This window comes from Electrophorus electricus, chromosome 8 (genome assembly GCF_041902795.1).
Source record: "Electrophorus electricus isolate QZ-2024a chromosome 8, ASM4190279v1, whole genome shotgun sequence".
NCBI classification, from domain to species: domain Eukaryota; kingdom Metazoa; phylum Chordata; class Actinopteri; order Gymnotiformes; family Gymnotidae; genus Electrophorus; species Electrophorus electricus.
Genome location: NC_137504.1, coordinates 25,426,861 through 25,441,639, shown reverse-complemented (window position 1 = coordinate 25,441,639; position 14,779 = coordinate 25,426,861). Strand labels below are relative to the sequence as shown.

Genomic DNA, 14,779 nt, shown 5'->3' with positions numbered 1-14,779 from the left:
TGAACTTGTTGGTTGGGATATAAATTTAACCTTGCCGTTACTTCATCACTGACATACAGCAAACAACAAGAGTTTAGAAAGCTGGCCAACAATACCATTTGATCATATTCATAACTATATAAGGGAACAGAGATTTTAGTGACCAAAACTGAGATCGAACTGATGATGAAGTGGCACATCCATGAAAAAAGCCTGTGTAAGTGTTATGTGTTCGGTGGTTATGTTAGGAGACATCTGAGCAAGTTCTTGTGCAGTTTTAAGGAGAGGCTGTGGGAGCTGAGTGCCATTCAGAGCTAGATGTTTCTCCACTTCTCTTCCTGAAGGGAATGTGTCAGCAGGCAGCTAAAGTAGACTGTTAGACATCTGAAACTCAAGTGCCTGTAAATAAAGTATCTCACAGCATCTTTAATAATTTACACAACATACTCAAGAATCCAAAATTCCCCGATAAGGGAGACGGATTTCAGGGGTTATCTGGGAGCAGGACTGCATTTTAAATTGCTGCTGAAGGTCGAATTTCCTTTTCTCAAACAAGCATTTAGTCTGAATTCTAGTCTTGAAATGAGATGAGTAGCTAGGCATCAGAAGGCATCGGTGAGGAAAGGTCAAGAGAAGAACAAGTGGGTTTGTGGATGGTCCAATTTGACACCCCAGTTTTTAGGTTTCCATAGAAATATTTTAGCTCCACAGAAGCATTGTTGTTGTTTTTCTTGTGTTTCTGGCTGCTCTCAGGTCAACTGGTACAGCAGGTAGTGAAGGTGTTAGCTAGACCAAGGTCATGGGTTCAACTGACAAGGTGCAAGGTGCTCTAAATAAGCGCATCTGCCAAATGTGAAAAAAAAGAGTTGGGTGTAGCCAGTCCTTAATGCTCCACCCAATGGAGCCCCACCTACCCCACACACAAACACACACCTTAATGAGCATTGCATTAAGCAATCCTTCATGTAAGGTAAAACAGGACCTCTTAAGACCATTAGTACCAGTCATATGCCTGGTCACGATCTGATGCTCTAATGAACTGTGGATGTTTGGTTACAAACCTGGCTTTGTCTGCTTTTTCACACTGCATTCTGCCACATTAGGAGGCACCTAACGCTTGATGCAGCTTGATGCACCTTTCTGTCCCATTAACTTTAAAGCTTGTCTTGTAGTTATCAGTTGCCAAGTTGTGATATGCTTCACAAAATATATGCATTTGCAGTTGTTTGGGACAACAGCGGTCTTTGTAGTTGATTGGAAGGCACACGCACTGGTCGCCACCAAGGAAGTTAAAGCGGGGAGGGGGATTCTTAAAACCATTTAAATTTGAACACTCTGGCAGTATATTCTGCCAATATTAAGAAAGCAAACTGGCTGCCTGAAGGGATGCAGCTAATGCTTGATGCAAATAATACCCCATATGCGTGCTTGAATTGCAGGCTATTTTTAATGTGCAAATCCGAAAGCGTTCTCCGCTGAGTTGGGCTTAGATGGGCCAGTCCTCAATCCAGCCCCCTGCACCTTCCTGAGCCGCTTTCCCATAAATGCTGATCACCAAACTTCTTCCTGCGAAAAACAGCCACACGGGCAGAAAAATACCCCGAAAACTTAGACATCGGGCGAACCCGAGATAAAGTGAGATTGTGATCCACTTTCTCCTACAGCCACAACACCAATATGCTGCCCCAGACATGTGGTGCTGCTGCTTATAATTTTATACAAAAAAAACTACAAAGGAGGCGTGAAAGGAGAGAGAGGCAGATAAGAGCAGTGCGAGTAGTCATCCTTGAATGAGGAGAAAATCAAGGTCCTAGTACAGAAACTTCTAGCAGTTCTCGGAGCCGATAAAAGGCTTGTGGTTTGGGAGGGAGCAGCCTGGGTAAGCGTTGCTGTGCCCAACTTTTATGAGCTCGACTGAAACGTTTCTTGACTTTGCGAACTTGTAGAAAACCCTGGCACAGGAGGTGAAGGTCCGAGAAGCAAAATGACCTTAACCTCGTACCAGCACAAAAATGGCATCTTATAGATACTAAAGCAACACTCACCTATAAATTTTATATCGGGTCGTGAATCCTTGGCGAAATCTTTCCACGAAGGAGAGGTATCCCTTCGAGTGGTGGAAAGGGCCTCTGTCGGAGATGAGCCAATCAAACTGCTTGGTGACATGCTGTTCGCTGGCCGACGCGTCCTGGCGGGAAGACTGAACTGTTATATGGTCCCATATAAACAGGAAGCAAGTGACCTCAATGACCCTCCAGTTCATGCTTTTCCTTAAGCCGCTCTCTGTTCATTCTCGCTCCATTCTATGGAGACCTGAAAGACAGAAAGAGAGGGAGACAGGACGAGAGGGATAGAGAGAGGGATAAAGAAGCAGGGAAAGAGAGAGAAAGGCAGGGGGATAGAGGGAGGAAACAAACGGAGTGGCAGAAGACATTAGTGAAAATAATACAACAATAAAATGATCACTTCTGCGTTCTACAGTGGTAACATTTGTTTTACTTTGTTATCTTTTCTTCCTTTTCATAACGCCCTTTTCACAGATTAACAACAAAAATGGGAGAACCACACAACCAGCATGACAGGCTTCTGGTTGTCTTGCCATTACCCAGCTCAGTTCGTGGTTCTCCATCCTAACAAGGCCCGCTGCCCTTTTCACAGATGAGAATGGATTACAAGCAAGCATGTGAGGCCTTCACTTCATTCAGACTAATTGGTGCCAAGATCAGTTCAGACAAGGTTAAGAGTCTGCTTTATGATGTGTTGTGACACGGAGTTTGTGCAGGAGTATGGCAAGCCGTCTCCTGGAACCTCATTACCGGCGAGCGTGTATTGGCACATGAATTTAGCGTGATCGGATTCGCTCACACAATTAGCCGGTGCATGGAAATCACGTATGAATTGAGATGTGCGATAATAAATGCCTACCTCCACAGCAGCAGGCTTGAATAATACGTATGGAACATTAGTTAGAGTGGAGCATTGTATATCTTCGCCAATAGAATTTAGAGTGGTCCCGCGATCAATCCTCTCCTCTGGCACTGACTGGTAAGGGTTCTAGTTTCAACAGCCTGAGTGGTAAATATTGTAACAGAATCTTTAGTAAATTCATCTATTCTGTGCTTTCGATGCTTACATCGTTTGGCACTGAGTCTGAGGTAGCCTCTTTTATAAAAGAAAGTGAAAAAAAGAAAGAATTGATAAGGTCGGAACATTCTTTGCATTAAAGTAAGCTAAACATGCTCAGCCTAGCATGTGTCACTACTACTCTGTGTTATCTCTTAGCTAGCGGAGTCTTCTCTATGCTCTCTGATAAGGAAGCCATTTTCAACCGTAATTATCCTTAACAATTTTTCCCTCCAGCTATGGACGCTCCTGCTTGGAACTGTTTTATCTCCTCCACTTTTTTTTTTAACTCAACATTAGACAATTCACGTCAATACGCTGCGTGGCTTTTCGACAACAAAGTGGCTATGAAGGCTATACAAACAAAAGAACAGCTTTTTATCATTGTTTTTAATGTTCTCAAATGACAAGGACATTCTTTAGCATTGTCATCGCAAATTAGGTACGATTGAAAGGGTGCCATTGTGAATGACAAATGTACAGGTACAATCTTGGGCATAATTAGCATACATATAAAGGTGCCTTAAATAGAAATTTCATTCTCCTTGACATGTTTATCATTTTTCAGTATTATTTTAATCATAGTGGCAGTATATTTGGGTGGCTGGTAGCAACCTTGGCAACCTTTTGAAAAGGCAAACATCATGAATATTACATATCCATGTAGAACATGATAAATTATACATTTAGTTGTAAAATAAAAGCCAGTGCTGTGCAGCATGAATTGTGTAAAATACTCTTGTTCCCCCTCCACTAAAACAATAATGACAATAATTACACACGATCTCAAATAATTTTTTTATTCCAAAATACAGTTCAGCAGTTCTCAAAATGCAGCCACAGTTCACAGAACAAACGTGGTGTGAATGGCGCAGGTTAGTTATTAGCCAGGAGTGCATCTCATCATGTTACAGAAACTGTACATCATTTTTACCGGTGGAGTTGACCGACCTTGGTGCATTACTTTAAGATTTTCATCAATGGTGTCAAATAGCCTTTCATTTCACTTGTAGTCTCACTTGTAGTTGCCATGCAAAGTTATACACTTTACATGCAAAGTTATACACTTTACATGCAAAGTTATACACTTTACAAATAATGCTATAGCTTGTTCTTCAGAATGCAGAGAAGGGCCAGGTTGCTATAGGCCAGTGCCAGTGCAGGGCCAGTAAAAAAAACATTCATTTCAACAGGTGGTTAGTTTGATAAAATATTACGAGAGAAACCTTCACCAGAAAGCTCACATAGGCACATATGCCTACATAGCACTGAGGCCCTTCGGCCATACTAATGAGAAGTTTAGTATTAATCTTAAACAGAAATATGACGTATAGTAACCAAGAACAGACTACATGAATAGGTTATTTTACTGTGTATATGAAATATGTTTATACTATATTTCCATCCCTTTTTTTGCTACCCCTTCTGATGTCTTAGAAGGGCCTGACTTCACACCGCTGATAAAAACAGAAACTGTAACTAATGTCGTCAAGCCCTTGCATTATCAACACTCAAAAAAAAAGATGTGTTTTTCACTTTGGCCTTTTGTGGTATTACACTGAGCATTGTAGGAAGACATCTTAAAGTGTACCTTGTGTGCTGGAAGGAGCATGGTGTATGTCAGGTAAATGCAACCTGTGCAGACAACGGCATAACGAGTGTGTCCATCTTGTGAGGTTGTCTACATGGTTTGATGAATAAAGATCTCCGGGCCAGACAGGCATGCTTGCTTCAAGCATCTGTGCCGTGACAGCAATGACAAACATGTGGTAAAGGAATCTAATAAGGAAGCTTTACAATAATTAGTTTAGACTAATTTGAGGTTGGCTGTCAGAATGTAACAATGCATCATCTAATTGAAAGGGGAAAAAGTATGGAGGCGATAGCCACGGAGGCACTGTTTTGCACAAGTGCTGCCAACTCCACACTGCCAGGAGGAGAGAAATGTCAGCACCAGAATGTTTACGTGTGCAGTTTTATTGGCAGCCACTGCCAAGGCTTGTGATTGTGACTGCATGTCTACATGTATGTCATCGCCACGCTGACAAAGGGCCACCGGGCAGATACAGTGAACTTGTAATGGAAATGACATTAGATCATGTGTTTCGCTGTGACCTGATCAGTATGAATGAAGCTGCAAGGTCATACTCCTGCTGGATAATGGAACAAGCAGCCTGAATACAGTAACCCTTTGGCTTTGGCTTGCTGAAAGGCACTGTAAAGCATAAGTGACAACCCAACAGCCTGCAGGACCAGTGTTTTGCAGTACTGATCCCTGGGTTCTTCTGGATTAGAGCCAGGTGGGATGTTTGATAAGGTCCTGAGGATTAGGTTGAGAAACCCTCATCTAAAAGCATGGGGCATCTGTGAGGTAACCAGCTGCTGCACGATAATGCAAACAAAATGTACACATGCAAACAAACAAAAACTCATCACCGCAGTCTTCGGCTCTGAATGACATCATTCCCGTGCCCCAAAGGAATCTTCAGCCTTTAGCAATACACCTACACAAAATATATATCTTTACTGGAGCTATTCAGGTTTGATTGCTTGTCTGACCTGAGGAGTATCTTGGCAGCATTTGGTCACAGGCAACACCACACAGTTCTCAGTGCAGTCCAGTGGCAGCTGGTGACTAGTGTTGATTTTAAAGTGTCAGCTAAATCACTGAGCTCAGACCAGCCAGCTCTGGTCAAATTTCTGGGCCAGTTCCTTTATCCCTTGATGAAGGAATGTGAGTATGTGATTCACTATAACAGCACCAATGCCAGTTCATTCTGTAATCTATATAATGTATTTACCCAAACATCTACAGGAGTTTTTGTATGCTAGATAATAATAATAATAATAATAATAATAATAATAATAATAATAATAATAATAATAATAATCATAGATGACACATATATTTTATTATTTTATCTTATCTTATTTTATTTTTTATGCTTTTATCTTACCCAAGAATATCTGTTGAGCTGTCTAAAATTATATATGATTATATATAATCATATATATAATTATATATAATTATATATGAACATATGAATAATACAAAAAATTACCCAGTGAATCAAAATGCAATCTAATGCATATGCATGTTGAATATAACAATTACATGTTGAAGAGCTTTGACTTCTGTCAGCAGACAGTGTCCTTGGCCACGTCTTAGACATACCTCAACCAGCGACACAACCAATAAACCAAACACAAAAAACTACACCTTGGTGAAAAAATGTGCTTATGACAAATACTTACATATACATCTATATACATCAACTGCATCTAAAGCAGATGCTATGCTTTGTAATCTTCACATAAAAGGTTATGAAGGAGACATCCCTGAGCTAATGTCTCAGAGGTACACTGCTGTCCTAACTCTCATGTAATGTGATGAGTCTTATCCTGTATAATGTGGAAAACTGTGCACAGACATAACAGGAACAAGCAACCTGCACATCAGTAACAGCATTCTCCATGGTAACAGGCTGAGTTGCCTATTAAAGCGATAATTACCATTCATTATATATCACTGTGTTTCTATCGAACACACAAAAAGGATCATGTCGAGGAGGCAGATGAAAGATCGGTCTCGGTGCTGATCATGCACATGCTGAGATTCTGTGCTAAGAGGACTTTTATTCCCAAACTCACTCCCTTCCTGCTGTTGCCCCTCATACTTTTCTTGCCTCCTGCCGCCTGATACACACACCAGCACACAGACACATAATCATCACCATGTTGCCTCAAGGATCTGAAAATGTGGGGGTTGGGGTAGGGGTGTATTTTTTTGTTTGTTTGTTTGGGGGGGGGTTTTTGGCAGTGATTAATTTGGCAGAGCATGTTTCTGTTTTTGAGATCAGGCTCCCTTTTCTACCTAAGACAATCTTGGCAAAATGAGAATCCATTTAAGACTTTGCACAGTAAGAGGTCTGTTGCCCATCATAGAGTTACTATATATATTTTATATATTAAGTAAGGTGATTGGGCTGTACTCCACTAACAAGTACTCGTACGGACCAGTGCTTGTTTTTAAGTGTTTTGAATTGGGCAGTGGATTGGAGAATTGGACAAGAAGTGCACTCTCATATCCGATTATTCCAGGTCAGTAGCAGAGGAGTGTAAAAAAAAAGGAAGTCATTTTAAACGCACTGCACTTGAATGCACCTGCGCGACGACTCTGTGACCCAATGAGAGGCACAGTCCACGTCCTTTCTCCAGGACAGCCAAGTGTGCCGGCCATTCAATTAATCCCAATTGGTTTACTCTAAAGCGCAACGGCAGGGACGGATCTGAATGACCTGGCAAATGGTTTCTTCATCCCTGCATCATCTAAAGACCTCCTGGGGCCAGTGTTCTGTTCTCCTTCTCTGAGCACACACAGAAGGGAAGCTTGTCCCCGATTTGTAGTCCACATCCCCGCCGAGCCAGTGGACGTGTCTTGGAGTGTTGGCCGCCTCGTGACGACGTATCAGCCGACGAGGTTCACAGCCAGGGGAGGGAGCGCCAGGCCAAGCTGGAGAGCGCCCTTACTCGTTTCATGTAGGAAGACCACGCAGGGCCTGGCGCATTAACCAGGACATTTTTCCCCCTGCTAGGCAGAGGGAACACCAATGGGTTTCACCGTTCAGACTTCTGGTGCATCACAAGTTTAACGCAGAATGGGTTAGACACAATTTATGAGTGTCAGACAAGTCAAGCACAGCTGTTCCCAAAAGAAAAAAAATCTGTATGTAGTAATGGATTTTAATCCTCTATTGCATTAGCTTGACAAAGTTATGTTTGAATAGAAAAATTGAACTTGATGAAAATCATGCTGTGATTTTCCTTTTTGACATTAGTATTCAACTTCACTCAGTTAATCTGTGGCAATCTAAAATGTGACAATAGCCATTTATCTGATCTGCTAAGACCTGACACACCATGATGTCACACATGGCCACGCTGCCCATTAACTTTATATACAGTGATAAATTACTCTTTAATTAAAATTCATTTATGTCATATAACAGTTTGTGATGTTGATATTGACGGTTGCTGTCCGGAGAACCATCGTTGGTTGCAGGGCCTGACGGTGCAACGTCACCTAAGATGACACATACTGCCCCATATGTCTTCAGCCTTGTCTTGCATTAATCATGTACTGCTGTAATCTGGACAGATGGGAATTTGCTAGTTTGTTTGGCTTTTTTAAAATCTGATTTTACATCAGACCAGTGTATGTATGGGAGTGCTATGCTATGCATGTGCTTTGTCAGCATTTGTTTACACTGTGGTGTTATAGTGGCATTTTCATTTAATGAGTCACGAAAACAGCAAAGTTGATCTTTTTACCAACTTTTGTTATTTTTGTGAATGATATTTCCAGTCCAATAGGGCATGGCGCTTATCCTTACAGGCATTTTTGGGGCAACATATATGCTAATTCACAGCTCTCATGAACGCATGATCATCTATGAACAGAGTTGTTTACATAGGTAATTTAGGACAGTTTGGGGAACTTTCATCAGATTTGCTGAACCTGACATATTTTTAAATCATGCGTGCAGAGAACAAAGCCTCCTCTTTCCACGTTAGGGCTTCACACTATGGCGAATTACCATATGCTCATGAATAATTGATCATATAGAGTTAAAGCCCCATCAAAGTAACATTATACTGTAATTATGAATAATTATATACACTCAACACTAACTTTATTAGAATTATTTATTTAGCAGAATGCCCTTGTAGGTGTACAGCTAGATTCTGTTGCCTATTTTTTGCTGTGCACGTTTTGTTAGCCATGTATTTTTTCATGACTGCTCAGTTTCAGATCACAGGACCTCTGGTGGCTCGATATTTTTAGATGGCAGAATCTGATCAGTAATGAACAGTAGAGGGTGGCTTACAAATTATGCATGACACCAGATGGACTACAGTCTGTGATTGTACACCTGAAAAAAGCACCTTTAAAGCAGGTGCTTCTAATGAAACAGCCAGGTAGGGTTGGTACAAGGGATGTGTTTCTAATGAAATGACTGTGCATGTGTGTATGCATCGCTGACAATACAACAAAATGGTGGACCCATAGTTCCTAATGCTAGAATTTCAATGACCCAGATATTTGCTTTTGAAAACAACTCCATGTCAGAATGCTAACCCTCCTGAGTGCAACCTCTCCGCAGAGTCAAATGAAAGATCTGCATTGTACTGGCAGTTTTGGACATGCATCAGTCAGCAGGGCCAGAGCCATGTAGACATGTGTGTGTGTGTGTGTGTGTGTGTGTGTGTGTATGTGTGTGTGTGCACGTGCATGCATGTACATGCGTGTGTGTGTGTGTGTGTGCACGTGTGCGTGCATGCATGTACATGTGTGTGTGTGCGTGTGTATATGTGTGTGTGTGTGCACGTGCATGCATGTACATGCGTGTGTGTGTGCGTGTGTGTGTGTGCGTGTGTGTGCACGTGTGTGTGCATGCATGTACATGCGTGTGTGTGTGTGTGCGTGTGTGTGTGTGTGTGCACGTGTGCGTGCATGCATGTACATGTGTGTGTGTGTGTGTGTGCGTGTGTGTGTGTGTGTGTGTGTGCACGTGTGCGTGCATGCATGTACATGCGTGTGTGTGTGTGTGCGTGTGTGTGTGTGTGTGTGCACGTGTGCGTGCATGCATGTACATGCGTGTGTGTGTGTGTGTGTGTGTGTGTGTGTGTGTGTGTGTGTGTGTGCGTGCGTGTGTGTGTGTGCATTTGTTTGATATTCATGCACGTTGGAGTCAGCCCTGCAAGGAAGACGATCTTTTATGGGGTGGGGGATGGTAGTGGGCCAAGAACTCCATCCTTTCCACCCAAATTCTGAAAGCGGCTGGTGTACTGAGGCTGCGGCCTGCTTTGGACAGCCAGGCTAATGGCCTGCCACTTACAATTGCTGGCAATTCAGCCCGGCAGCCAGGGGCGGCCTAACTTGGTTTGCACTGGATTTTCTATTGCGTTGCTTTATTTAGGAGTAAGGTCCTCTCCACGGCGCCCTGACCTTCAGAAGTCGTACCTCAGCACTCTTGCACCGAGATAATTAAATGCCTATGCCAGCTTCCACCCAATCATGCAGTCCAGGATCAATGGGTGATTTTCAAAACAAACTAATTCACTAATGGTCTGAGTTATTGTTCCAATTTACCTGGGCAGTGAATTATCGTCCTCCAATCCGGGCGGAGAGGAGAGAGGAGGAAGAGAAGGAGGAGGCAGATCAATGGAGAAATCAAACAGAGGGGAGGCCTTCCTCACATGGCTTCATGACGGAGCTGAGCTCCTCGGAGCAGCCGCCCCCAGAAATGGGCGGCGGGGTCATTTTGGCCACTGAATCCGAGGAGGACAAGCCCTGTCGCCAAGCCAGGTCATTACCACCAAACCCAAATGACAGTGCACACCAACAGCTTGGCTGGTCAAGGTGCCATGGAATATGAGCCAGATAAATTAGGCATGCCAAGTAAGTGGGGAATCAAATTAAACAGAAGATAATTCATTCCTAATCAATTTCACCCCGTCACTGCCTTCTGGGAGTCTTGCTTTGCTGCTTTCTGTTATTGATGTTTATCTCTGGTGATTCTGATTATCATTAGTAATGTATTTCATTGTTATTAATGACTATTTCTATAATTTGCTTTTAACAGTGAAGGAACTCCTGGGTAAATTATTCCTGTTTTGATGGATGGTTGAACTTGAGCTGTCATAACTGTTTTGTTTTCATTTCTCCTTTCATCGCGCAAATGGAATTTTCAATGACAAGAACCAACGCGTTTATTTTGTTTGTTAGTTTTGTCTTTTGGACAAGCGATGTGTCTCTGTGGAGCGATGCTGCAGAACAGATCTGCTAATAGGTGAGTTCCCATGGCTGCTTGTCGCATAGAAACAAGCTGGACGAGGCATTGAAGCTCCCACTCTCTCTCCCTCAGGAACAATTTCTCCGTACAAGGCATCTGCTTAAGGGATCTCTGAACCTTTGCCTCCTTTTTGGAGGGATTATGGAGCTAAACAAGGCCTTCACTGTGACTCTGGACAGCTTCCTGCACCAATCCTCTTGGCTCTTTTTTTGTGTTATATAACAACAGTCCTCATGCAAGAAGATTTTCATATTCTTGTGCTAAATTTGGCATATTTTTGTCATGATGTCAGCTCACGTAACTGCCACATCAGCAAATGCTCTTGCGTTCACCAAATTGTCCTACATTACGTTCATAAACATCTCTATTTATACAAGAGCACGCACTCATGAGACGCTCATGTGAATTAGCATATATGCCGCCCCAAAAACGTCTTCTAAGCCTAAGTGCCCTGTCTGATTTGTAAGGCAGGGTGCCTTGTTGAAGCATCATTCATGAAAACAGCATCTACAGGTAAAAACTTTCCTGTTTGTAGAAATCAGTAAACAAAAACATTAGTAATATCAATAGTAAAACTCACAAAAACAAATAACAGGAAACACAAGTTTCTTCTGGTGCTTAGGCTGCCATTTATGGTTCATGCCATTACATCCATAAATAAGATATCATTTAATATGGAATCAGATTTTTTTTCTCACCAAAGCAGGGCAACACACGACTAAAATGGGGGAATGAGAAGGAAAAGACGGAGAAGTAGCGCAGGTGTCATGAAAGGCTAGCATGCACAGTGGACATTACCAACATCATAAACAGTTATATGACATAAATGAATTTGAATTGAAGGCTAATATGTCACTGTATATAAAGTCAAGGGCAGTGTGGCCATGAGGGGGATCATACTGATTCATAGATTAATCACTATTGTCATCATTTAATTTTAATTAATTTAGTTTAATTCATTTTAATTTAATTTTCAAGTTTAAAATGCCCATTGTTTATTGGTTTGAGCTCTGTTCACCCTGGTAGTTCCATGTGTCTCATTATGTAGTAACAGTAATGAAGCAGGGTTTGAATAATTGCTATTGTGCATGTAAGCATCCAAAAAAAGATTTTTTTATTGATTCCTGTTAAGAGCACTAGAAGAGAGGTGAAAAGTACAGCGATGTTCTGCCAACACCACGGATTAAAAATGAGTGGCTTGGCCAACACAGGGAGCCTCTGCTGTTTGTTGCTGTAAATCCTAGAATCCTCTTCTCCCGTCCACACACAGCTCTTGGAACTCCACGGTCCGTTTCGTGTCAACCTTCCATCAGCTCCAGCCGTTTGTCGTGAAGTGCTCCAAGCCAACTGGCTTCCTTGAGCCCATGTGTGACCCGCCCCCTCTCCGACGGACGGACGGCCAGCGGACGAGCGCGGCTGCCTCAGGCACGACCCACGCTACATACGTTCTGCTCTTCACACGTGTAAATGTCAAGAGCCGCCACCCGTGTGAGCACAGGCAGCAGCACCGGCAGGAATGATTCACAGCAGGCTGACATGGGCAGAGCGGCTGAGAGGTTGTGGGCGGCTGTTTGTGTTTGACGTTTCGTACATAAATCTCTATATACACCTGTTTAACATGCAAATGTGCGCATGTCAGGCAAGGGAAGGGCTGCAGAGCGGGCTAGCTGCGCTTTTACTAATAAAGTCAGGTTGGGCTGAAGACTAAATTAGTTGCAATTTGAAAGCTCCTGTGTTGTTGATACTGTCTAATTACCTGTGGAATGAGACTGATGTGCATGCCTCCTGCTACCACTACCTGACTCATATTTCTCATAACAGTGCAAAGGCAGGGGGGGGAAAACAGGCCTGTCTGTGCTGTCAGAAATGCAATGTGCCTCGGCTCTGCCGGCGGGCAGGTGCTTCTAATCAGGAGACTCCGACTGAACTGTAGGGGCCCAGTTTATCGCCACAAATATGGGCTGGAAATTACCCCGTTTATCAAGCCCTGGCTGGACGACCCCTCCAACACCCTTTCCCAACGAGATACCGCTGATCTGCGGAAAAAAAGGAACCATGAAAGCCACCCTGCTGTCATCGGCATCCTTAGCAAAATGAGCCGGAATTTCGCAGCGTGCAGCTCCACAGGCTCTGCCTCCGCTGTCGCCATGCCTCACCTCACCTCTCTGAGACGCGCATCGCCGTGCCGACCCTACAAATCATGAAATAGGAGCGCTTGTTCAGAGATTTCCTCTGTGGCCTCGTCAGCCCTGACCTATCGCTGCAAAGCTTCTGAACACAGCCAGCGTTTGTTGCCGGCTCCCACCTTCCCCCGCCCACCACCCCTCCCCTCCCCTCCCCCGACCCCTCCTCCAGCCCAGTTGGAGAACGTGAAGCATCTGCAGACATCTCAGGAGGCAGGGACATTCTCTGCTTTAAGGAGTGGAGTTTTGCAGCCCGCCGGCGCCGTGGGTTATTATCGGCCCGGGCTCCGCTCGGTTCCTGAGGCGTCAGCTGGCACGCCCGCCTGAATTTACTGACCTCGTTTCCCTCAAGGCCTGCTGTGTTCGTCCTCCGTTTCACATCATCCCCCGCCCCTGACCCCCCCCGCTGTCTGCCAGTAGTCACCGCCAACTCCGCAGCCGCCGACGTGGTGAGGAAGCCTCTCTCCATGGGGCTCATGCTTGCCTTCTTTGCCTGCAGAGAGAAAGACCTCAAACGACTGCATGGCCTGCCCACTGCTCTTATTTAAATGTGGTTTTGCATGATAGTTTGCGTGGGGGGGTGGGGGGGGGCTTCCATAAATCAGCGATCCCCCGGGACAGGAGGCAGATGGCGTAATAAGCTTGCACGCTGCTCTCGGTTGCCTGGAGATGGAGCATTGCGGAAGGCTCTACACCTCCAGGTGAAATGTGCCACACTTGCTGTGCTGGCTGCCTCATGAATATGCACAGACCACACTGATGTTTTAATTTGATTTGGTAGCCCTGTGCCTCCAGATTCACACGTGTTCCATGTGTACCGTGCCGAGGGTACGCATGCAGGCTGCTGGGATGGGGCATCAGAGCTGCTCTGTAGTGTTGCGCTAAGAAGCAGAGCTGCCTTGTTCCACTTCCCATCATCCAGTCTTCTTCTGACTGCAGTGACTGATGTCTCACCGATAGCGGTTTAGTCTCATTTTCCCAGTGTCTTTGTGAGCAAAGTGCGAGTTTGGCAAACAAAATTACATAATCCACTGCAATTATGATTTGCTGCGTGCCCGGTGATGAAAACCAAACCAGCCATTGCCGATCACTTCAGCTAGCTCTGCGTGAAAATGCATCGGGCCGTCTGCTGGTGCCGTCTGCTGTTCCGACTCTGTCCTCGTGCTTGGCCAGTCCCTTTCTGCAATGGTGCGATTCCCAGAGATCACTCTTCGCCGGGAATGCTTCGGAGAGCTGGAGACAATTCAGAGCAGCAACTGTGCTGGTATCAAGGGCTCTCTTGACAATCATAATCATCTCTGCCTCGACCGGACACAAAAAATAATCAGCAAGACAATTTGGCTTCACTTCTGAATAGACATAAACACAGAGCCCAAAAAGGGGGTGCGGGGGAGTGGACATTTTTGCAAGGTCAGTGCAGGAGGGCAATGTCAGATTTACAGTAGGAAGCAGTTTTACTCCTTGATTCTCTAAAGTCTCGTGCCTGAGCACATGGCACCCGGACTAAATTCCTTCACGTCAGCTTTTCTATTTTCAGATGTATCCGGCATCTGCACAGTATTTGGATATAAGACATCAGGATTCATCGGTCATATCGTTAACAGTTCTCGAGGCATAATTCTTGTAAATAGCAAATAG

General features: G+C 44.1%; 1 protein-coding gene across 5 annotated transcripts in view; it reads right to left on the bottom strand.

Annotated features, from left to right (window-relative positions):
* The window catches only part of brinp1 (bone morphogenetic protein/retinoic acid inducible neural-specific 1), a 91,642-nt gene that overhangs the window by 65,555 nt on the left and 11,308 nt on the right, over nt 1-14,779 (bottom strand). For all 5 annotated transcript variants that reach the window (XM_081719758.1, XM_081719757.1, XM_081719762.1 and 2 more), the window contains one exon: nt 2,025-2,292. In XM_081719758.1, the coding sequence (XP_081575884.1) occupies nt 2,025-2,242 (218 nt within the window). In that variant the 5' untranslated portion in view covers nt 2,243-2,292. The remainder of the gene's footprint in view (nt 1-2,024; nt 2,293-14,779) is intronic.